This window comes from Equus asinus, chromosome X, assembly GCF_041296235.1.
Source record: "Equus asinus isolate D_3611 breed Donkey chromosome X, EquAss-T2T_v2, whole genome shotgun sequence".
NCBI lineage: Eukaryota > Metazoa > Chordata > Mammalia > Perissodactyla > Equidae > Equus > Equus asinus.
In genome coordinates this window covers 35449200-35468844 of record NC_091820.1, presented here as the reverse complement: position 1 = coordinate 35468844, position 19645 = coordinate 35449200, and the positions used below count along the sequence as shown (strand labels likewise).

The 19645-nt window shown below is 37.6% G+C and overlaps 1 protein-coding gene across 4 annotated transcripts in view; it reads left to right on the top strand.

Moving 5' to 3' along the window:
• WNK3 (WNK lysine deficient protein kinase 3) overlaps window positions 1-19645 on the top strand; it is a 168468-nt gene that overhangs the window by 61417 nt on the left and 87406 nt on the right. For all 4 annotated transcript variants that reach the window (XM_070501994.1, XM_070501995.1, XM_070501993.1 and 1 more), the window contains exons 7-10: window positions 1081-1300; window positions 5947-6241; window positions 7053-7246; window positions 7341-7490. In XM_070501994.1, the coding sequence (XP_070358095.1) occupies window positions 1081-1300; window positions 5947-6241; window positions 7053-7246; window positions 7341-7490 (859 nt within the window). The remainder of the gene's footprint in view (window positions 1-1080; window positions 1301-5946; window positions 6242-7052; window positions 7247-7340; window positions 7491-19645) is intronic.

Sequence of the window (19645 nt, the reverse complement as noted above, 5' to 3'; positions counted from 1 at the left end):
CTATTGCTATAATTATTCCTTAGCAAAAATACCTAGGCAAAATTTTCATTGTGAGGTGGAGGGCTTAACTGGGCTGTGCCTTTTTAAACACATCTCACCTTAACCTTAAAACTAATTAGCCTAAGCAAACTTACTCTTTTTATAACACTGCCTTAGTTAAGTGTTTGTCTCTTGATCACTAAAAATATAGATGGTTGAAAATCCTTGACTTACAGGATACCATGCTGTCAATATTCTTTGTCTGTTTTAGATAGTGCAGGAGGGGCTTTCTACATAGACATTATGGAATGCATCAGTTTTAGCTCTCCCTGGTCTGTAATACAGATAGATTAGATATTATACACCGGTTTTAGAAGTTGGTCAAAGAAAAGTAAATTAACTTCCCCAGCTTGTAAAAGAATCTTTCGAACCCCTGTCCTTTTTTTCTCTTCAGAGATGGTTAATCCCTATTATTAGGCTAGAGTTGTATCCATTGTATGTATACTTTGGTCTAAAACACTAGACTTAAAATACTTTAAAAGAAAATCACAGGACTTTGCTGAATAAATTATAAATTAGCTTCATCTATGGCATTCTCTAAAAAGTGAAGTAAATTATTATTAATGGAGCCAATGACTTCTATTTATAACATTTCTAAAAGAGTTTGAATTTCTAATTTACTTCAGAGTTTATATATCTAAAAGAATTTTTAGTTTCCTTTTCCAAGAATCTGTTGTTTGAGTCTTAGTAACTGAAACCAGTGGCTTAGGAAAGCTACTCAGTCCACCTAAGATATACTGCAGCACTTCTCCAGTTCTTTCTAGGCATGCTTTTAGGTATGTTAAACTTCAGCATCTAGGTATGTTACTAGTAATAATATTTAATTAAGGTCACCACAAAAGCATGCTAGTTGGGATTTCTTGACATCTATAAGTTGGATATAAGATTTGGTTTTTATAACAAAGCAGATTAATGATTTAATTAATAGAAAATTTAAAATAAGATTGTTACTTTGATACAATTAATTTTTACTAATTAAGGTTCTGTAGCTTGCTTATGATTGGAAGAATTTGGTAATGAGGTATGTATTTTGTTTATTAGGTTATCTATCAGGGACCTACTAAACCACGCATTTTTTGCTGAGGATACAGGACTGAGGGTGGAGTTAGCAGAGGAAGACGATTGTTCAAATTCCTCCCTGGCTTTAAGACTGTGGGTTGAAGACCCTAAAAAACTGAAAGGAAAACATAAAGACAATGAAGCTATTGAATTCAGTTTCAATTTAGAAACTGATACACCTGAGGAAGTAGCATATGAAATGGTAAGTGAATCTGCTGCTCTTCCCCCCACCCCTTATAGTATGAGGGTTAATTCCTTTCTTCTTCTCATTGCTTTCTTTCCTCTTATTTTCTCCTTTTCTTTATTTAAATTTTTATTTTATTTTAATATGTATCTTTACAGCATAGTAAATCAACTTTGTATGTATAGATATAAAGAATGATAAAAACGCTACCTTTGTTAGGAAATAAAACACTACTGTACCTTAGAAGCCACCTGTGTGCCCCTCGCAGTTGCATTCCCCTCCGTTGTCACCACAGGAATATCTACTCTGACTTTTGTGTTACTCATTCCTTTGCTTTTCATTATAGTTTACCTAAGTAATATACTGTTTTGCTTTGAAAACCTGAGTGGCGAGCACACACCTAGCTGGTGACTGAAGTTACTTTTAGGTGAAGATGCCCAGGAGAGGATAAGCTGAGCAGAGTCTCTCAGTCGTAGTCTGACTTCAGCTTCCCTAGGAGTTTACTAGAGTTGCTTCTGGGCAACTCAGTGGGTGAGGTCATCTGTGAGTCCAGGGAAATACACAGCTCACCACAGTCAGGGCACCAGGGCTGCTATGTGGACCAGAAATGAGTTGTCTGGTAAAGATATGGATTGATGGGAAGTGGTCCCCTCTGACTTCTCTACTTCTAATCTCCCCATGACCAGCCCCCGCCCCCCCGCCCCCCGCCACCCCCACAAGAGTAAATGGCAGCAGATAACTTCTGTGGGCTGGAATGCGTGTCCACACCTGATCCAGGCTGCTGCCTTGCTTCAGGGGAGGGCATGTAGGAGCTTCGGCAGCACGTGGTTAAGATTAGCCAAGTACAGTTACTCTGAGCCAGGCCCACCTGGCCATTCTTCCTTAGTTTAAAAAGAAAGATAAGGCAGTGACAGTGGGGATCTGGGTGATGATAGCTTTTAACATGTTTGTCTTTCCAGTCACATTATTCTAATCTGAATGACTGTCTTAGACATTTGGTGCACAACTCTCATCCTGGTATTTCCCTTTACTGTCTTCCTAGACTTCTCTGCCTCTCTCCTGTATTGGATTTCATGTTTCCTAAATCCCATGTCTTTCTCTTTCTTGGCTTACCCTTTTGTTTTAGTGGCACACTTCCTCTGCTAGCTTCTTAAGAAAGGGTATAAGGGAGGTATATTCTTTGAGACTTGCATGTATGAAAATATTTTTATTCTGCTTTCATATTTAATTGATTATTTGGCTGACTAAGTCATTTTAGGTTGGCTTTTTAAAAAAAATTTAGACTCATTTCTCCATGCTTTTCTAGCTTTCAGTATTGATATTGAAAAGTGCTAAGTTGTTCTATTTTCTGGATCTTTTGCATGTGATCCATTTTTTTCCTCTTTGGAAGCTTGTAATAGCTTCTCTTTCTTCTCTGTATTTTAAAATTTTACAGTGATGTGTCATGATTTGGGTCTATTTTCATGTACTGTGTTGGATACTCAGTGGACCCTTCCAATCTGTCAACTTGTGTCCTTTAGTTTCTGGGAAATTTCTTGAAGGGTTTTATTGATGATTTCTTCCTCTTTGTTTTCTCTTTCTGGAACTGCTGTTATTTGGATGTTGGACCTCTTGGACTGTTTCTCCAATGTTCTTATCTTTTCCGTTTTCCATCTTTATGTCTTTATATTCTCCTTTCTGGTGGATACTATCGATTTTATCTTCTAACCCTTCCACTGAGGTTTTTTTATTTTTATTTTTATTTGTTGCTGAGGAAGATTTGCCCTGAGCTAACATCTGCTGCCAATCTTCCTCTTTTTGTATGTGAGCCACCACCATAGCATGGCCACTAACAGACGAGTGGTGTAGGTCCGTGCCCGGGAGCTGAACTCGGGCCACCAAAGTGGAGCTTGCCGAACTTAACCACTAGACCACCAGGGCTGACCTCCATTGAGTTTTTTATTTCTGTTATCATGTTTTTAATTTCAAGAGTTCCTTTTCATTTTTTGATCTGTTTCTGTTTAGAGTAAACATCTTCTTTGTTTTGTGGATGTAATATTATCACACCTCCCTGTAATGTTAGTAAAGACTGTTTTTGACATTTTTTCTTTTTGCCTACTCTCTTTTCTGTTGTTCCTTTATTGGTTTTGTGCTCCGTCTTCTTGTTAGTGCCTTTTCTCATATTTCTGGTATTTCTTGGCCAGATGCTCATGATTAAGATTGTATTAGTTTTCTATTCCTGTGTAACAAATTACCACAAATTAGTGGCTTAAAATAGCACCCATTTATTCTCTCAGTTCTGTAGGTCAGAAGTCCTGGTGAGCTTTGCTGGATTCTCTGCTGAGGGTCTCACAGGCTGGAATCAAGGTGTCGGTGGCCTGGGCTCTTATCTGAAGGCTCTGGAGGAGAATCTACTTTCAGTTTCATCTAGGTTGTTGGCATGGAATTCACTTCCATGCAGTTCTAAGACTAAGGTCCCCGTTTCCCTGCTGGCTGTTAGCCAGGGGTCACTTTCAGCAACTAGGGGCTGCTCTTCAGTCCTTTCATGTGCCCCTACTCCATCTTCAAAGTCAGCAATGGCATGTCGAATCCTTCTAGTATCAACAGCTAGTAAAAGGCTCACCTAGATAATCTCCCTATCTTAAGGTCAACAGTGTATAGCACAATAATGTGAGTGATATCTCATCATATTCACAGGTTTGAGGATTAGGATAGGATGTCTTTGTGGAGGCCATAATTTTGCCTACCACAGGGACTAACAAGCTAATTTGACAGTATGATTGCTTGCATTGAACTTGTTAACTTTGACCTCTCCTGTAGGGTATCTGAGTGGGCCATTAATTGGGGAATCTGTGACATCAATATTTGTAGGTCTTTCTACTTGGATTGACCAGATTCCCCAGAGAATCATCTTTCAATGTCCTTCCTGGAGGGTAAGGGTGTGGTTACTGGTATCTTGGTAGCCAAGTGGAGAAGAGGGCTGGAGGTTTCTGCATATGGCGTTCAGCATGCATATGGTCATTTAATCTTCTTGTTTTCCACATAGTACCATACCCTCAACTGTGCCTGGTGTTTCATAGTCCAGAGATGCTTTCTTTTACCCTCTCTGGAGAACAAAACTCTAGACCTTCTTGGTTAGGGGAGAAGCAATCTCCCAAAGGTGTGGACCAGAGTGTGGGGCACAGGAACTTTAAATATCTGATTACTTCTCAAAACCCTTTCACTTAGTCTTCCTTATGTTAGTCATCTCTTTTGACTTTACCCAGTTCTAGAAGTACCTGGTGCTGCCAGTCCCTGTGCCTTATGAGTATTCTTCAGTATAAATGGGAATGATTCTCAGCTTTCCCTGGTTCCCCTTTTTGGGTCCACTAGGTCAGTTATTACTTACCTGTTTGTTTTCCATAGTCCAAAGTGTTGTTGCTATTGTCTTTCTCTTATTCTTCCTGTCCTTGTGGGTTTATAACTTAAAATCCATTTAATATGGGTTTTTTTTTGAGCTTTGGGAGGGAGTAAAATTGAATGCGTGGACTTTGTCTAACATTTTAATCATTTTTCAACTACCATGAAATTTCCCCAAGTCTGCAGATCCCTAAGACATGCTTTAAAAAGCAGATGGTAGAGCTGAGAATGATATGCCATAGCACCTCCTCAAGTCGTTTTCTCTGCTACTCAGCCCTGTTCCTCTCAAGCAACAAGTCCTTAACTTCTCTTACTCTTCTAATGCCTAGTAAGATGTAGTACTTTGCTATGAGCCTACTTCCCTCTGCCTGGAGCATTGATCTCTAAACTTCATTTATACCTTCCTCAATAGCCTGCAGGATCCTTTTTTTGTTTTATTCCAGGTCAGAGTTTACACTTCTACTTCCTCCAGAGCGTGTACTCCTTTAGGGCTTTTGCAGCAGTTCATTTCCACCTCTTATTTCATTTTAAGTTTGTATCCCTCTCTCACTACCAGATTGTGTGCTCTTACAGGACAAAGGACCAATGCAGTCAACTTATATGCCTCTGGAGGCCAGTACTGGGCACAGTGTAGGCACTTAATGTTTTTGATTTAAGGAAACTTTTCTAATCTTGCACAGAACTTAACGGCAGCCATAAATTACCTGTAATAAGACTGCATGTACTGAAACATCAAGTTATTTGTTTTTGATTAAAGTCAGAATTATTTCAACAACACTTGGTAATAGTATTATTTTTCTTATGCTGATTAAAGGCTCTGGCATTTATGTATGTCTGATTAAGAAAGAATATAGAAACAAATGAACTGTTATTTCATAACATTTGGAATTTTGTTTTTTTGAAATTATTTTATTGAGCTAGTATTGGCTCATAACATTGTGTAAACTTCAGGTGTACATTATTATGTTTCAGTTTCTGCATAGACTGCATCATATTCACCACCAAAAATCTAGTTTATATCTGTCACCATACATATGTGCCCCCTTACCCCTTTTGTCCTTCCACCCCCTTACCCCTCTGGTAACCACAAATCCGTTCTCTGTATCTATGTATTTGTTTGTTTATCTTCCACATATCAGTGAAGTCACATGGTATTTGTCTTTCTCTGTCTGACTTATTTCTGTCTTGAATTTTGGGGCACAAAATAACTCTACTAGTAAAAAAAAAGTTAAAATTTTAAATGTTAAAGATGTAGTTTGCTTATTATGAGTTTTTTTTTTTTGTAGGTCAAGTCAGGATTCTTCCATGAAAGTGATTCCAAAGCTGTGGCTAAGTCCATTAGAGATAGGGTGACCCTGATAAAGAAGACCAGGGAGAAGAAGCCACCTGGCTGTTTCGAAGAACGCAGGGATTCCCAGTGCAAATCTGTAGGGAATATACTCCCTCAGCACCAGAATACAACTTTGCCTCCTGCTCCTGCTCAGCACACCGGGGCTGAATGTGAAGAAACTGAGGTTGATCAACATGTTCGACAACAGCTTCTACGAGGAAAACCACAGCAGCACTCCTCTTCTGTTACAGGTAACACAGTTACAACTTATAAAAGCAAAACGATGTGTAATTGTATTCACTTATTTTTAAATAGTACTTTCATATTTTTCAAAGCATTCTGTTATCTATCATTTCATCAATCTTTTTACAAAATCTCTGAAATAGACAAGCCAGCTAGTTTGCTTATTTTGAAATTAAGAAACTGTTCTAAGTGACCTGTCCAAGGTACTAGTTGAGTAAGGGTTATAATCTTTTTACCATTTTTAAGGATCTAACATAAATCCTTTAATAGAGAAAATTTGGGGCTACAGATGTAATTTATTCTTCAAGAAGGAATTTTCCAGACTTGAAGACCCTTTGTATATTAGACTCAAGTATAAAATTAAGTTACTCTAATTTTTTTGCTGTAGTGCATTCTCTTCTCTAGAAGGACATAGTATTTTCACAGTAATAACCAATTGCTCTATAAAGACAGTATTATTTTCTAGGCAGGTTCTAGGAGAATGAGAATATGATACTTAGATTTTACTGAAATCCTAATGACTAGTATAGATTAGTTTGGGGTATACATGAAATGGCCAGCAAATGGAGTTGATTTTTTTGTAATTCTTTGGTTTTAGGTCTGTTTTACTAAGAAAATTTTAGTTATACTACAGTGTCAGCACGGAGAGTTTACATGATGGTTTTTGATTAATTGTGCAGTGTACACATTTTATTTGAGGCTGTCTCAGGTTGGCAGAGTTAAAAAAAAAATTAAAGAAACACTTAGCATTTCCTATGCCATTTGAACCTTGTGCTTCGAGTTTTCCCTTCTACCTGTTGCTTATTTTCTTTGTCGTAGGTGACAGTTTGTCCGAGGCAGGAGCTGGATCAGTTAAACACTCAGATACTTCAAGTCAGCCCAATATAGCCTATTCCTCAGACCAGACGATGGGCTCTCAAATGGTTTCTAACATCCCACAGGCTGAAATAAATGTTCCAGGGAAAATTTATCCATCCCAGCAGCTAGTAGGACATTACCAGCAGATTTCAGGGGTGAGGTGAACTGTTGTATTTTTAAATATATAATCAGTATTTTTATTGTAAATGGGAGAGTTTATCTTTAATCTTTTTTTTTCTTGTTTAACAGTTGCAGAAGCAGCCCAAGCTGACTCAGCCCCCAATTTTGCCTTTGGTTCAAGGTCAGTCCACTGTTTTGCCTGTACATGTTCTTGGACCTCCAGTTGTCTCTCAACCCCAGGTTTCCCCATTAACTGTCCAGAAGGTGTCACAGGTAAAGGTAAGATACATTTTAAAGGCTTTATATTCAGTTAAACATATTTAACACTGCCTAGATTTTCTGACAGGCAAAGGTTCTCTTTCATAAATTCATCATAGTTTATATAAAAGTCACTGAAACCTAAAAGTTGTTTATGCTTTCCTTCAGCTAAGACATTCTTCTTAAGGATGTGCCTAATTTGTGTAACTAGAATCTTGAGACACTGCTTATGTAATTGGAAAAGAAACTGAGAACTCAGCATGTGGATTAAAAAATTTTTATTTAGGACTTAGATCTTTTTCTCTTCGTAATGATGGTTTGTTCTTTGTATTGAACTTTTCTAGCCTGGTTTGAATGTAGAGAGATGTCTTTTGAAATTACTTAGAAATAGTATTTAATAGACTCTTATAATTTTTAGCACCTTCATCTAAATTCTGCACTTTTTTTTGATTTATGTTTATATCTGTAGGAGAAACAAGTGTTTTTGTCTTTTAGACTCTCAAAGTCAGAGTTACTCATTTCTGACAATGAGTAAACAGTCTTTGTGAGAGTTCATATATCAAGACTATATCCTGGTTCCCTGGGTTATGGACTCTGGACACATGGTTGGGGTTTTCTTTACCATCACCCCGTTTTCTTTCCTCAACCCTACCATCCTCTGTGTATGCCTTCTCACTTTGGGAATGAGATGGTCTGAGCTCCTAGGCATTCTCTATATATGGCTTAGTGAGCAGCTGGCACATCTGTTTCTTTAAGACATTGGTATATAGTCAGTCACAGTTCATCAACAAACTGTTAATGACCACTATCTCTGGGGATATAAAATAAAATAAAATATGGTCTGTGTCCTCAAGGAGCTCACAGTCTTGTAGGGGAAAGCATACATGTACTTGACAAATGTCAGATGCATTTAAAATCTTCTAGGGGTAGATTTAATCTGATGTAGTTGACAGTGCCTGGTATTTGGCTAGTGTTTGTAGGTGATATGGTACATAATTTGTAATTGAGCTCATGTTCTGGTTTGATTTGTCTATTTCTAAGAGTATCATGCAAAACTTGTTGAATGGACGCTTAAATTAACTTAGGTTCAACCACATAAGTATATGGGTATGTATGTTTTAAAATGTGTTTCCAAAATTTTTAAAAAGTTTAAAAAATTACTGTAAAAGTATTATTTACTGTTTTAAAAATAAAGCCCATAAAGTTATAAAGGAGACAGTGAAAAATCACCTGTTATCTCTCTAGCTAGAACCAACTGATTGTTTACATTTGGGAGTAGAGCCTCTAGATTTGTCTCTTTTTCATATATACATATATAATTTTGTTTATATATACATATGTATATCACATACGTACTATTTTGTAGCCTGCCTTTTTCATCTAATATATAGAAGCTACATAAGCAAGCACTTTGAACATTGAGGTCTTTTTATGAGCGTGGTTGTTCAAATTCTAGGAATTATTGCAGCCATCCTGTATTTATTTCAGTCATTTCTCTCCTCTCCTCTTAAGAGAGCTTCTATGTTCATTTTAGCTATGATATTGAAATGCTTTGGAGCTTTTTCTCGGGACTTCCACTGTCTGTGTGTGAAGGTGTCAGATTCAGTTACTCTAAATCTCTGCCAGGGTTTGAATGAGTTATGTGGCAAGTGTGATAAATGAGAAGCCATGAGCAGTGTACTGCTGGGACTGGTCTCAGCCCCTTAGTATATTCAACTAGCATTTCCTCATGGTATTAGGATTTTTATAGGACTAATGCTATACCCAGCAACTTTTTGATCACTTGCTGAAGTTTTTAGAACATAGCATTATTTTATCTATCATTCTGTCTCGGACAGCACCATTAAAATGGGCATGGTATATGCCTTTATAATTTGAATTTTTCTTGCACCAGTACCAGGAACTACAGCTGACCTTTGGAGCAGATGGACAAACTTCAGCCCAACCTGTGGCTTTAGACTTGTCAGTTACTGGAGTTCCACAACCAGTCTTTTATGCAGTTTCTCCTCAGACATTGCTTGCTTCACAAATGACTTCCCAGCATCCAACAGTTGGTATTCAACTTGAGCCTGGCTCTAAAAATGGGAATCAGGCATTATTAACCAAATCACCAGATGCCAGTCAGACTCCTAGTTTCTTACCAGCTAATCACCCTCTAGCTTTGTTGAATCATTCTTCTGCCCACTATGTGAGCAGTGTACAGAATGCTGCTGGACCAGCTCAGCTCCCTTCTAATTCCATTGGGAAGCATTCAGGGGCCCATCAGCCTTCACAAAAAGTTGCATTCAGTATCACAGACTTACCCAGTGGTACATCAGGAGTCTATAACTCCAGGTTCTTCAGTGCCACAAAGTCAGACAGTGCATTTGAAGAAGCCTTATTTCCAAGCCTCTATTCAGCAACAGCCATTTATTTTACAACCTAAGATTATGGCATCGCCACAGAAAAATGTTCAGCAGGATTGTATTCTAGGGTCTGAAGCTCATGCAAGTCGGCAGCAGCTAAAGAGTGGTATTGAAAATGTGATTCAGCCCCTGGAACAGCCATCTTATTCTGTTCAACAAGCTTATCCAGGACTGCCTGCAGTACTGCCATCCTTGCCATTGAAGGTTCCTGAGCAGCTGCCCTTTGTGGTACATCTCCAAGAACAAGCTTCTTACCTATCACAGCTAACTTACCCAATCCACGCTCCAGCACAGCCTGTTTATTCACTGCCAGTCGCAGGGCATCCTCTTTACACTGTACAACCACTGGGATCACAGGCAACCTATTCTATGCAGACTTCTTATTCAGTCCCACCTGTGGTACAGCCCTCTTATTTGGCTCCAACCCAAGGGCAGCCTACTGGTCCAGTGCAACCGCTGGTTCAGTCACCTTTTCCAGATCAACCAGCATATATGATCCAAGCAGCTTACCCTGTGCAACCTACGGAACAGCCTGCTTACCAGGCAGTACCTCTTGAGCAAGCCTCTTATTCAGGACAAACTGCTTACGCCATCCAGACGCCAGCCAACTGAACAGGCAGCCTTCATAACCCAGCAAATATACACAGTAAACCCTCCTGATAGCAAGCAAGTACATATTACAAACTCTGTAGGTCAGAAGTTATACTCAGTATCACCTTATGTAGCACAAAGTTCTGAACAACAGGGCTATTTAACACAACCCCAAGTTAGTAATTTTTCAATTTTGGAACAAAAGACATATTTAACATCAACCTTAGATACACAGACACATTCTACTGACCCTTTATTTAATGTCCAGCATTCAGCTGCTCCATCCCAAGCTGATGTCAGTTTGCTAAAAGCCCAGTCAACTAGCATTACATCTCAGAGGGCCATGGAAGGACAGCTTCAACACCCTGCACAGATGTCCTTCGTTCAGCAAGTCTCCTCACAGGCCCAGATCCAGCCCCCACACTTCTCAGCACAGTTTTCCCAATCACATCTAACACCAAGCCAGATTTCTGACTCAGCTTTCATTCAGCATCACCAGATGACTCATTCATCTCATAGACAAGCACAGAAAAGCCATCAGTTGTCTACTCAGGAAGGTCCCATAAATCAACAGCAGTCTTTGTATAGCCAACATGCTGTTTTCCAGCATCAGATACCTCATTCACAGGCACATAAGCAAGTTCAGCCATTATCAGGTATTCTAAAGGCCATTACAAACATGGTCCAGGTTACACTCTGCAAGAACAGTTACAACCAGCAGCAATGGAACAACAATGTGTAATACAGCCTTTAGCCCAGCCTCCAGTGCTTCGGGCGTTAGACAGCAGTCAAACTTTTCCCCTTTAGATAAACCTAGCACAGCACCAGCCAGCATACATTCAGCAGCAGTCTGCTGTCCAGCCACACTGGCAGCAATCTTCTAGCTTAGTACTTGTTTCTGGGTCATCAGAAACACAATTACAACAGCAGACCCTCTATCAAAGCTCTAGGATAGCCCTTTCAAATCAACCGTCTTTTTCTATTCATCTGTCGACACTTAGTATTCCAGTACAGGCTTCCACTGCCTTTCAGAGCATGTCTGTGTTACAGACACAGCAGCATTTACAAAGCCAAGAAATTCCAAAGGTAAATCTTCCTGGGGGAAAAATGTAGATGATTGTGATTTTTCTGTAATGTTCAAAGGTCAGGGAGATAGTGAGCTATAGTGGAAATAGCACTGGACTGGGAGTCATAGTCCCTGTTCCTGGCTCTATTCCTTACCCACTGGGTGGCTTTGATTCAAGTCTCTTTGGAGTTTCTTCATCTGTAACTTGAAGGGATTAGACCAAATGATGAAAATAAAAAATATTTGAGCACCTGCTTGGGATATATCAGTAAATAAAACCCAAAAATCCCTTTTTTCATTGATTTTGTTGCCTGATGGCAGGAGTCTGTCAATAAATAATAAAAAGAAAATTATATATACGGTACAAGGAGATCAGGGGCAATATGGAGCAGAGTCTGGAGGAGAGTGGGTTGCAATTTTAAATGAGGTGGTGATCAGGGTAGACCTCATTGAGAAGGTGACATGTGAGCAAACACTTAAAGGAGGTGAGAGGGAGTCCGCAGTGCACATTCCAGGCAGAGGGAATAACCAGTGCAAATGCCCTGAGGAAGGAGTTTGTCTGGCTTGTTTGAAGAACAGCAAGGAGGCCAGTGTAGCTGTTAGTTCTAAAATATTAGGAGCCTATGGTTATCTTACTATTCTACATTTATAATAAAGCATTTGCCTTTATGGGATGATAATAATAAGCACTATTGAGTGCCAAATACTGTTGTAATGGCTTTATGTGTACTATCCTCATAACAACCCTATGAACAGTAGCTGTCATTACCCCTGTTTTACAGGTGAGGAAACCGAGGTTCAGTGAGGTAAAGTAACTTCCCTAGTGTCATACACCAGGGCCAGGATTTGAACCCACACTACCTGCAGAGGCTGTGCCCTTAATCATTACACCATTCAGTGTCTTTGTAAGATAGCTATCCTCCCTGATAGAATTAGAGAAAAAGAGCATGGTGACTTCAGTGAGATTTAGTTAACTCAGGGGATTGATTGAATTAATTAAAGGAAGGAACTGAGAATCCAGTTTATTCTTTTTTTGCTCTTCTGTTCTGCTTTAGATTATCTCTAAAGACTCTGAATTTATTAAGTTTGGCTAATAAAATGTTTTGAGATGCTTAGATAAAATGTGTTCTGTACTGTAAGAGTTTTCTAGTGAAATATTAGTATTCCAAACAGCTATTATGTCAAGTATTGTGTTTTATAAAATTCCCTCTTCTCCAAGGGCATAAATTATAATGAATTCCGATGTGTGCATGCTGACTCCTAACAGGAATGATTAAAGACTAATAAAGATTTTTACAGCTGAAGTTTCTTCAGACAAAGCATGCTATTCCAGGATTTATTTCTTTAGAATAAAGTTCTTCACAAAATATTTCAAATTGGAACATTCATTTCTGTGGGTATGTGTTGTATACTTTCCTTACCTAATTAAAAAATTTTTCCCCAGCATTTTATTAAGAAAAATTTCAAAGATACAGAAAAGTTGAAAAAATTGTAGTGTGAACACCCGTATACCAACCAACTAGATTCTAACTCTTGCTGTATTTGCTCTATCACATATCTATCCATTTATCAATTCATCTTATTTTTCTGGTACATTTCAAAATTAAAGTTGCCGACATCAGTATACTTCATCCATAAATACTTCAGCATGCATATTATTGATTAGAACTCAGTATTTCTTTATATTTTTAGTTTAAATTTGTATGCAGTAAAATGCACAGATCATAATTCAGTGAGTTTTGACAAATGCTTACACCTATATAACTCAAACTTTTATCAAAATATTGAACAAGTGTTGTTAACCTTTTTCTCTTAAGGTCTAGATAGTAACTATTTTAGGCTTTGTAGGCTGGATAGTCTCTGTTGCTCAACTCTGCTATTGCATGCATGAAATAGCCTTAGACAATATGTAAAAGAATGGGCATGGCTATGTTCCCATACAACTTTATTCACAAAAACAGGTGGTGTGCCAGATTTGGCCTGCATGCTGTAGCTTGCCTACCCAATATAGAATACTGTCATTACTGCAGAAAGTTCCCTCATGCCCCTTCCCAGTCAGTCCTCTCCCCATATCCCTCCAGAATCAACCATTGTTAATTTTTTTCGCCATAGTTTAGCCTGTTCTAGACTTCGTACAAATGGAATCATGCAATATGTACTCTTGTGTAAAGCTTCTCTCACTCAACATATTTTTGAGATTGATCCATGTTGTGTGTATCAGTAGGTTTTGTGTTTTTCTTTTTACTGCAGAGTAATATTCCATTGTGTGAATATACGAAATTTGTTTATCCATTCTACTATTCATCAACACCTGAGTGGTTTCTAGTTTTGGACTGTTAGGAAAAAGCTACTATGAACATTATTGTGTAAGTCTTTTGGTTAACATATGTTTTCATATCTGCTGGATAATACCTAGGAATAGAATTGCTAGGTCATAGGATAGCTGTTTAACTTTTAAAGAAATTGCCAGTTTTCCAAATTCACTACATCATTTTACACTAACACTAGCAATATATGAGAGTTCCACACCCTCAGCAGCATTGATTTGAACTATTGTGGTGAGTGTGTAATGATACCTCATCATGGTTTTTGTTTGCATTTCCCTGAGCAATATGATGTTGTGCACTTTTTTGTGTATTAATTGGCCTTTGTATATCTTTCTTTGTGAAGTGTCTGTTCAAGGCATTTGACTATTTTATTTTGCCCGTTGTTGTTTGCCTTATTATTATTGACTTGTAGAAGTTCTTATATATTCTGAATGATACTAATCCTTTGTCAAATACACGTTTTACAAATATATTCTCCAATCTGTGGATTGCCCATTTGTTCTTGTAATGGTTTCATTTGATGAGACAAAGTATTTAATCTTGAAGTCTAATTCATCAAAATTTTATGTTGTGATTATTGATTTCTTTGGCCTCAAAAACCTTTACCTAAACCCAAGTTACAAAGATACTCTCTTATTTTATCGTTTTAGATTTTACGTTCAGGTATGGTCCATCTTGAATTAATATTTATGAATGGTGTGAAGTAGGGGATCAAAGTTATTTTTTTTCTCCATATGACTATCCCATTGTTCAAGTTCCATTTGTTGGAAAGATTTCCTTTTCCCATCGGATTGTTTTGGCACCTTTGTCAAAAGTCAGATAACCATATAAATGTGGATCTGTTTCAGGGCTGTGTATCCTGTTGCATTGATCTATTTGTCCATCCATAAGCCAGTAACACACTGTCTTGATTACCATAGCTTTATAGTATGTCTTGAGGTTGGGTAGTATAAGTCTTTCTACTTTGTTTAGCTTTTTCAAGAATTCTTTGGATATTCTAGGTCCTTTGCATTTCCACGTAAATCAGATGGACAATTTGTACAAAAAAAAAGTCTGGCAGAATTTTAGTAGGGATTGTGTCAAATCTGTAGATCAATTTGGGGAGAAATGGCATCATAACAATATTGAATCTTCCAACCCAGGAACATGGCATATCTCTCCATTTACTTACATCTTTAATTTCTCAGTAACATTTTGTAGAAATGGAGATTTTAGCACATTTTTGTGTGCATGTGTGTGGAGGTGGGGGACACATCTTTCGGTAAACTTATTCCTGAATATTTTATGTTTTGACAATAATATAAATGGAGTTGCTTTTTATTTATTTGTTTGCTTATTTTTAGGGGCACAATTTCTTTTATTTTTTAAATTTATTTTTTATTGAGGTAACTGGTTTATAACATTATATAAATTTCAGGTGTACATCATTACATTTCAACTTCTGTATAGACTGCATCATGTTTACCACCAAAAGCCTAGTTGCCATCCATCACTGTACACATCTGCCCTTTTTACCCCTTTTGCCCTCCCCCACACCCCCCTTGCTTTTTAAATTACATTTTCCTATCGTTTTCTGTTTGTATAAAATAAATTTTTTGTGTGTATTGTCCTTCTACTCTGTCACTTTACTAAGTTCAATTTATTAGTTGTCATTATTTTGTTGATTCCTTGGGATTTTCAATGTAAATAATCATATAATCTGCAAATAGAGACAGTTTTACTTCTTCCTTTCCAGGCTTTATGTTTTTTTCTTTTTTGATGATGAATTTTTTGTTTGTTTTTGTTTTATTGAGTTCATAATAGTTTAGATCAATGTGAGATTTCAATTGTACATTATTTCTTCACTGTCACCACGTAAGTGCTCCTCTTCACTCCCAGTGCCCCCCCCCCCCCCCCCCACCGATCCCCCTTCGCCTAGTAACCACTGAACTGTTTTCTTTGTCCTGGTACTTGTTTATATTCCACATATGAGTGGAATCATATGGTGTTTGTCTTTCTCACTGTCACTTATTTCACTTAGCATAATTCCCTCCAGGTCCTTCCATGTTATTGCAAATGGGATGAATTTGTCTTTTTTTCTGGCTGAGTAGTATTCCATTGTGTGTGTGTGTGTGTGGTGTATATATATGTATGTATATATATATATATATATATATATATATATACCACATCTTCTTTATCCACTCATTGGTCAATGGGCGCTTGGGTTGCTTCCATGTCTTGGCTATTGTGAATAGTGCTACAATGAACATAGGGGTGCAGAAGTTACTTTGGATTGTTGATTTCAAATTGTTTGGGTAGATACCCAGTAGTGGGATGGCTAGGTCATATGGTAGGTCTATTTTTAGTTTTTTGAGGAATCTCCATACTGTTTTCCATAGTGGTTGCACCAGTTTGCATTCCTACCAGCAGCGTGTGAGAGTTCCCTTCTCTCCACACCCTCTCCAACATTTGTTATTTTTAGTCTTAGTGATTATAGCTATTTTAACGGGTGTAAGGTGGTATCTTAGTGTAGTTTTGACTTGCATTTCCCAGATGATTAGTGATGTTGAACATCTTTTCATGTGTTTATTGGCCATCTGTATATCTTCTTTGGAAAAATGTCTGTTCATCTCCTCTGCCCACTTTTTGATTGGGTTGTTTGCTTTCTTATCCTTCAGTTGTGTGAGTTCCTTATATATTATGGAGATTAACCCCCTTCAGACATATGATTTGCAAATATTTTCTCCCAATTGGTGGGTTGTCTTTTTGTTTTGATCCTAGTTTCATTTGCGTTGCAGAAGCTCTTTAGTCTGATGAATTCCCACTTGTTTATTTTTTCTTTTGTTTCCCTTGTATGAGAGGACATGGTATTTGAAAATATCCTTTTTAATTCACTGTCAAAGAGTGTACTGCCAATATTATCTTCGAGGAGTTTTATAGTTTCAGGTCGTATCTTGAAGTCTTTGATGCACTTTGAGTTTATTTTTGTGTATGGTGTGAGATAGTGGTCTACCTTCATTCTTTTGCATGTGGCTGTCCAGTTTTCCCAACACCATTTATTGAAGAGACTATCTTTTCTCCATTGTCTCTTCTTGGCAACTTTGTCGAAGATTACCTGACTGTAGATGTGTGGTTTTATTTCTGGCCTCTCAATTCTGTTCCATTGATCTGTGTGCCTGTTTTTGTACCAGTACCATGCCATTTTGATCACTGTGGCTTTGTAGTACATTTTGAAGTCAGGGATTGTGATACCTCCAGCTTTGTTCTTCTTTCTCAGGATTGCCTTAGCAATTCTGGGTCTTTGATTGCCCCATGGGAATTTTAGTATTCTTTGTTCTATTTCCATGAAGAATGTCACTGGGATTTTGATAGGGATTGCATTGAATCTGTAGATTGCTTTGGGTAGTATGGACATTTTAACTATGATTATTCTTCCAATCCATGAGCAAGGAATCTCTTTTCATCTCTTTAAGTCATTATCAATTTCTCTCAGTAATGTCTTAAAGTTTTCTGTGTATAAGTCCTTCACCTCCTTGGTTAAATTTATTCCTAGGTACTTTATTTTTTTAGTTGCGATTGCAAATGGAATTGTATTCTTGAGTTCTCTTTCTGTAAGTTTGTTATTGGAGTATGTAAAAGCAAGTGATTTTTGAAAGTCGATTCTGTACCCTGCAACTGTATATAGTTGTTAATTATTTCTATTAGTTTTCCGATGGATTTTTTTTGGTTGTCTATATATAAGATCATGTCGTCTGCAAACAGCAAGAGTTTCACTTCTTCACTCCCTATTTGGATTCCTTTTATTCCTTTCTCTTGCCAAATTGCTCTGGCCAAAACCTCCAGTACTATGTTGAATAAGAGTGGTGATAGTGGGCATCCTTGTCTTGTTCCTGTTCTCAGGGGGATGGCGCTCAGTTTTTGCCCATTGAGTATGATGTTGGCTGTGGGTTTGTCATATATGGCCTTTATTATGTTGAGGTAATTTCCTTCTGTCCCCATTTTGTTAAGGGTTTTTATCATAAATGGCTGTTGGATCTTGTCAAAAGCTTTCTCTGCATCTGTTGAGATGATCATGTGGTTTTTATTCCTCAATTTGTTGATGTGGTGTATCACATCGATTGATTTGCAGATGTCTAACCATCCCTGTGTCCCTGGTATGAATCCCACTTGATCGTGACGTATGATCCTTTTGATGTATTGCTGAATTTGGGTTCCAAAATTTTGTTGAGGATTTTTACATCTATGTTCATCAGCGGTATTGGCCTGTAGTTCTCCTTTTTTGTGCTGTCCTTGTCAGGCTTTGGTATCAGAGTGATGTTGGCGTCATAGAATGTGTTAGGAAGCGTTCCATCCTCCCTAATTTTTTGGAGTAGCTTGAAAAAGATAGTTATTAAATCATCTCTGAAAGTTTGATAGAATTCCCCAGGGAAGCTGTCTGGTCCTGGGGTTTTATTCTTTGGGATGCTTTAGATTGCTATTTCAATCTCTTTGCTTGTTATTGGTCTGTTCAGATTGACTTTTTATTCTTGACTCAGTTTTGGGAGGCTGTAAGAGTCTAAGAATTTCTCCATTTCCTCTAAATTGTCCATTTTGTTGGCATATAATCTTTCATAGTATTCTCTTATAATCCATTGTATTTCTGTGGAGTCTGTTGTTATTTCTCCTGTTTCATTTCAGATTTTGTTTATCTGAGGTTTTTCTCCTTTTTTCTTTGTAAGTCTGGCTAGGGGGTTGTCAATTTTATCTGTCTTCTCAAAGAACCAGCTCTTTGTTTCATTGATCCTATCTACTGCCTTTTTTGTTTCAACAGCATTTATTTCTGCCCTGATTTTTATTATTTCTCTCCTTCTGCTGACTTTGGGCTTTGTTTGTTCTTTCTCTAATTCAGTTAGGTGTCATTTGAGATTGCTTATTTGGGATTTTCTTGTTTGTTAAGATGCCCCTGTATTGTGATGAATTTCCCTCTTCATACAACTTTTGCTGCATCCCATGTGAGTTGGTATGGCATGTTATCATTTTCATTTGTCTCCAGATATTTTTTGATTTCTTCTTTAATTTCCTCAATGATCCATTGCTTGTTCAATAGTATATTGTTTAGTCTCCACATCTTTGTCCCTTTCTCAGCTCTTTTCTTGTAATTAATTTCTAGCTTTATAGCATTATGATCGGAGAAGCTGCTCGTTATTATTTCACTTTTTAAAATTTATAGAGGCCTTGTTTCCCAACATAGGGTCTATCCTTGAGAATGTTCCATGCACACTTGAGAAGAATGTGTATTCTGCTTTTGTATGGAGTGTTCTATATATGTATATTAAGTCCAACTCTTTTAGCTTTGCATTTAATTCCGCTGTTTCCTTATTGATTGTCTGTCTGGATGATCTGTCCAATGATGTGACCAGGGTGTTGAGGTCCTCTACTATTATTGTGTTATTTTCAATATCTTCTTTTAGGTTTGTTAACAGTTGCTTTATGAACTTTGGTGCTCCTGTGTTGAGTGCATATATATTTATTTATAAGCATTATTTCTTCTTGAGGAGTGTTCCTTTGCTCATTATATATTGCCCCTCTTTGTCTCTCTATACCTGCCTTATCTTTAAAAAAATTTTTTTTTATTTATTTATTTTTGTATGTACATCATAATATATTTCGAATTGCGTAGATTACATCATGTTCACCACCCAAAAACTAATTATAGTCCATCCTCTCGCATGTGAGCTTAATCACGCCTTTTGCCCTCCCTCCTCCCCCCTTCCCCTATGATAACCACCAATCCAATCTCCAATGCTATGTGTTTGTTTATCGTTG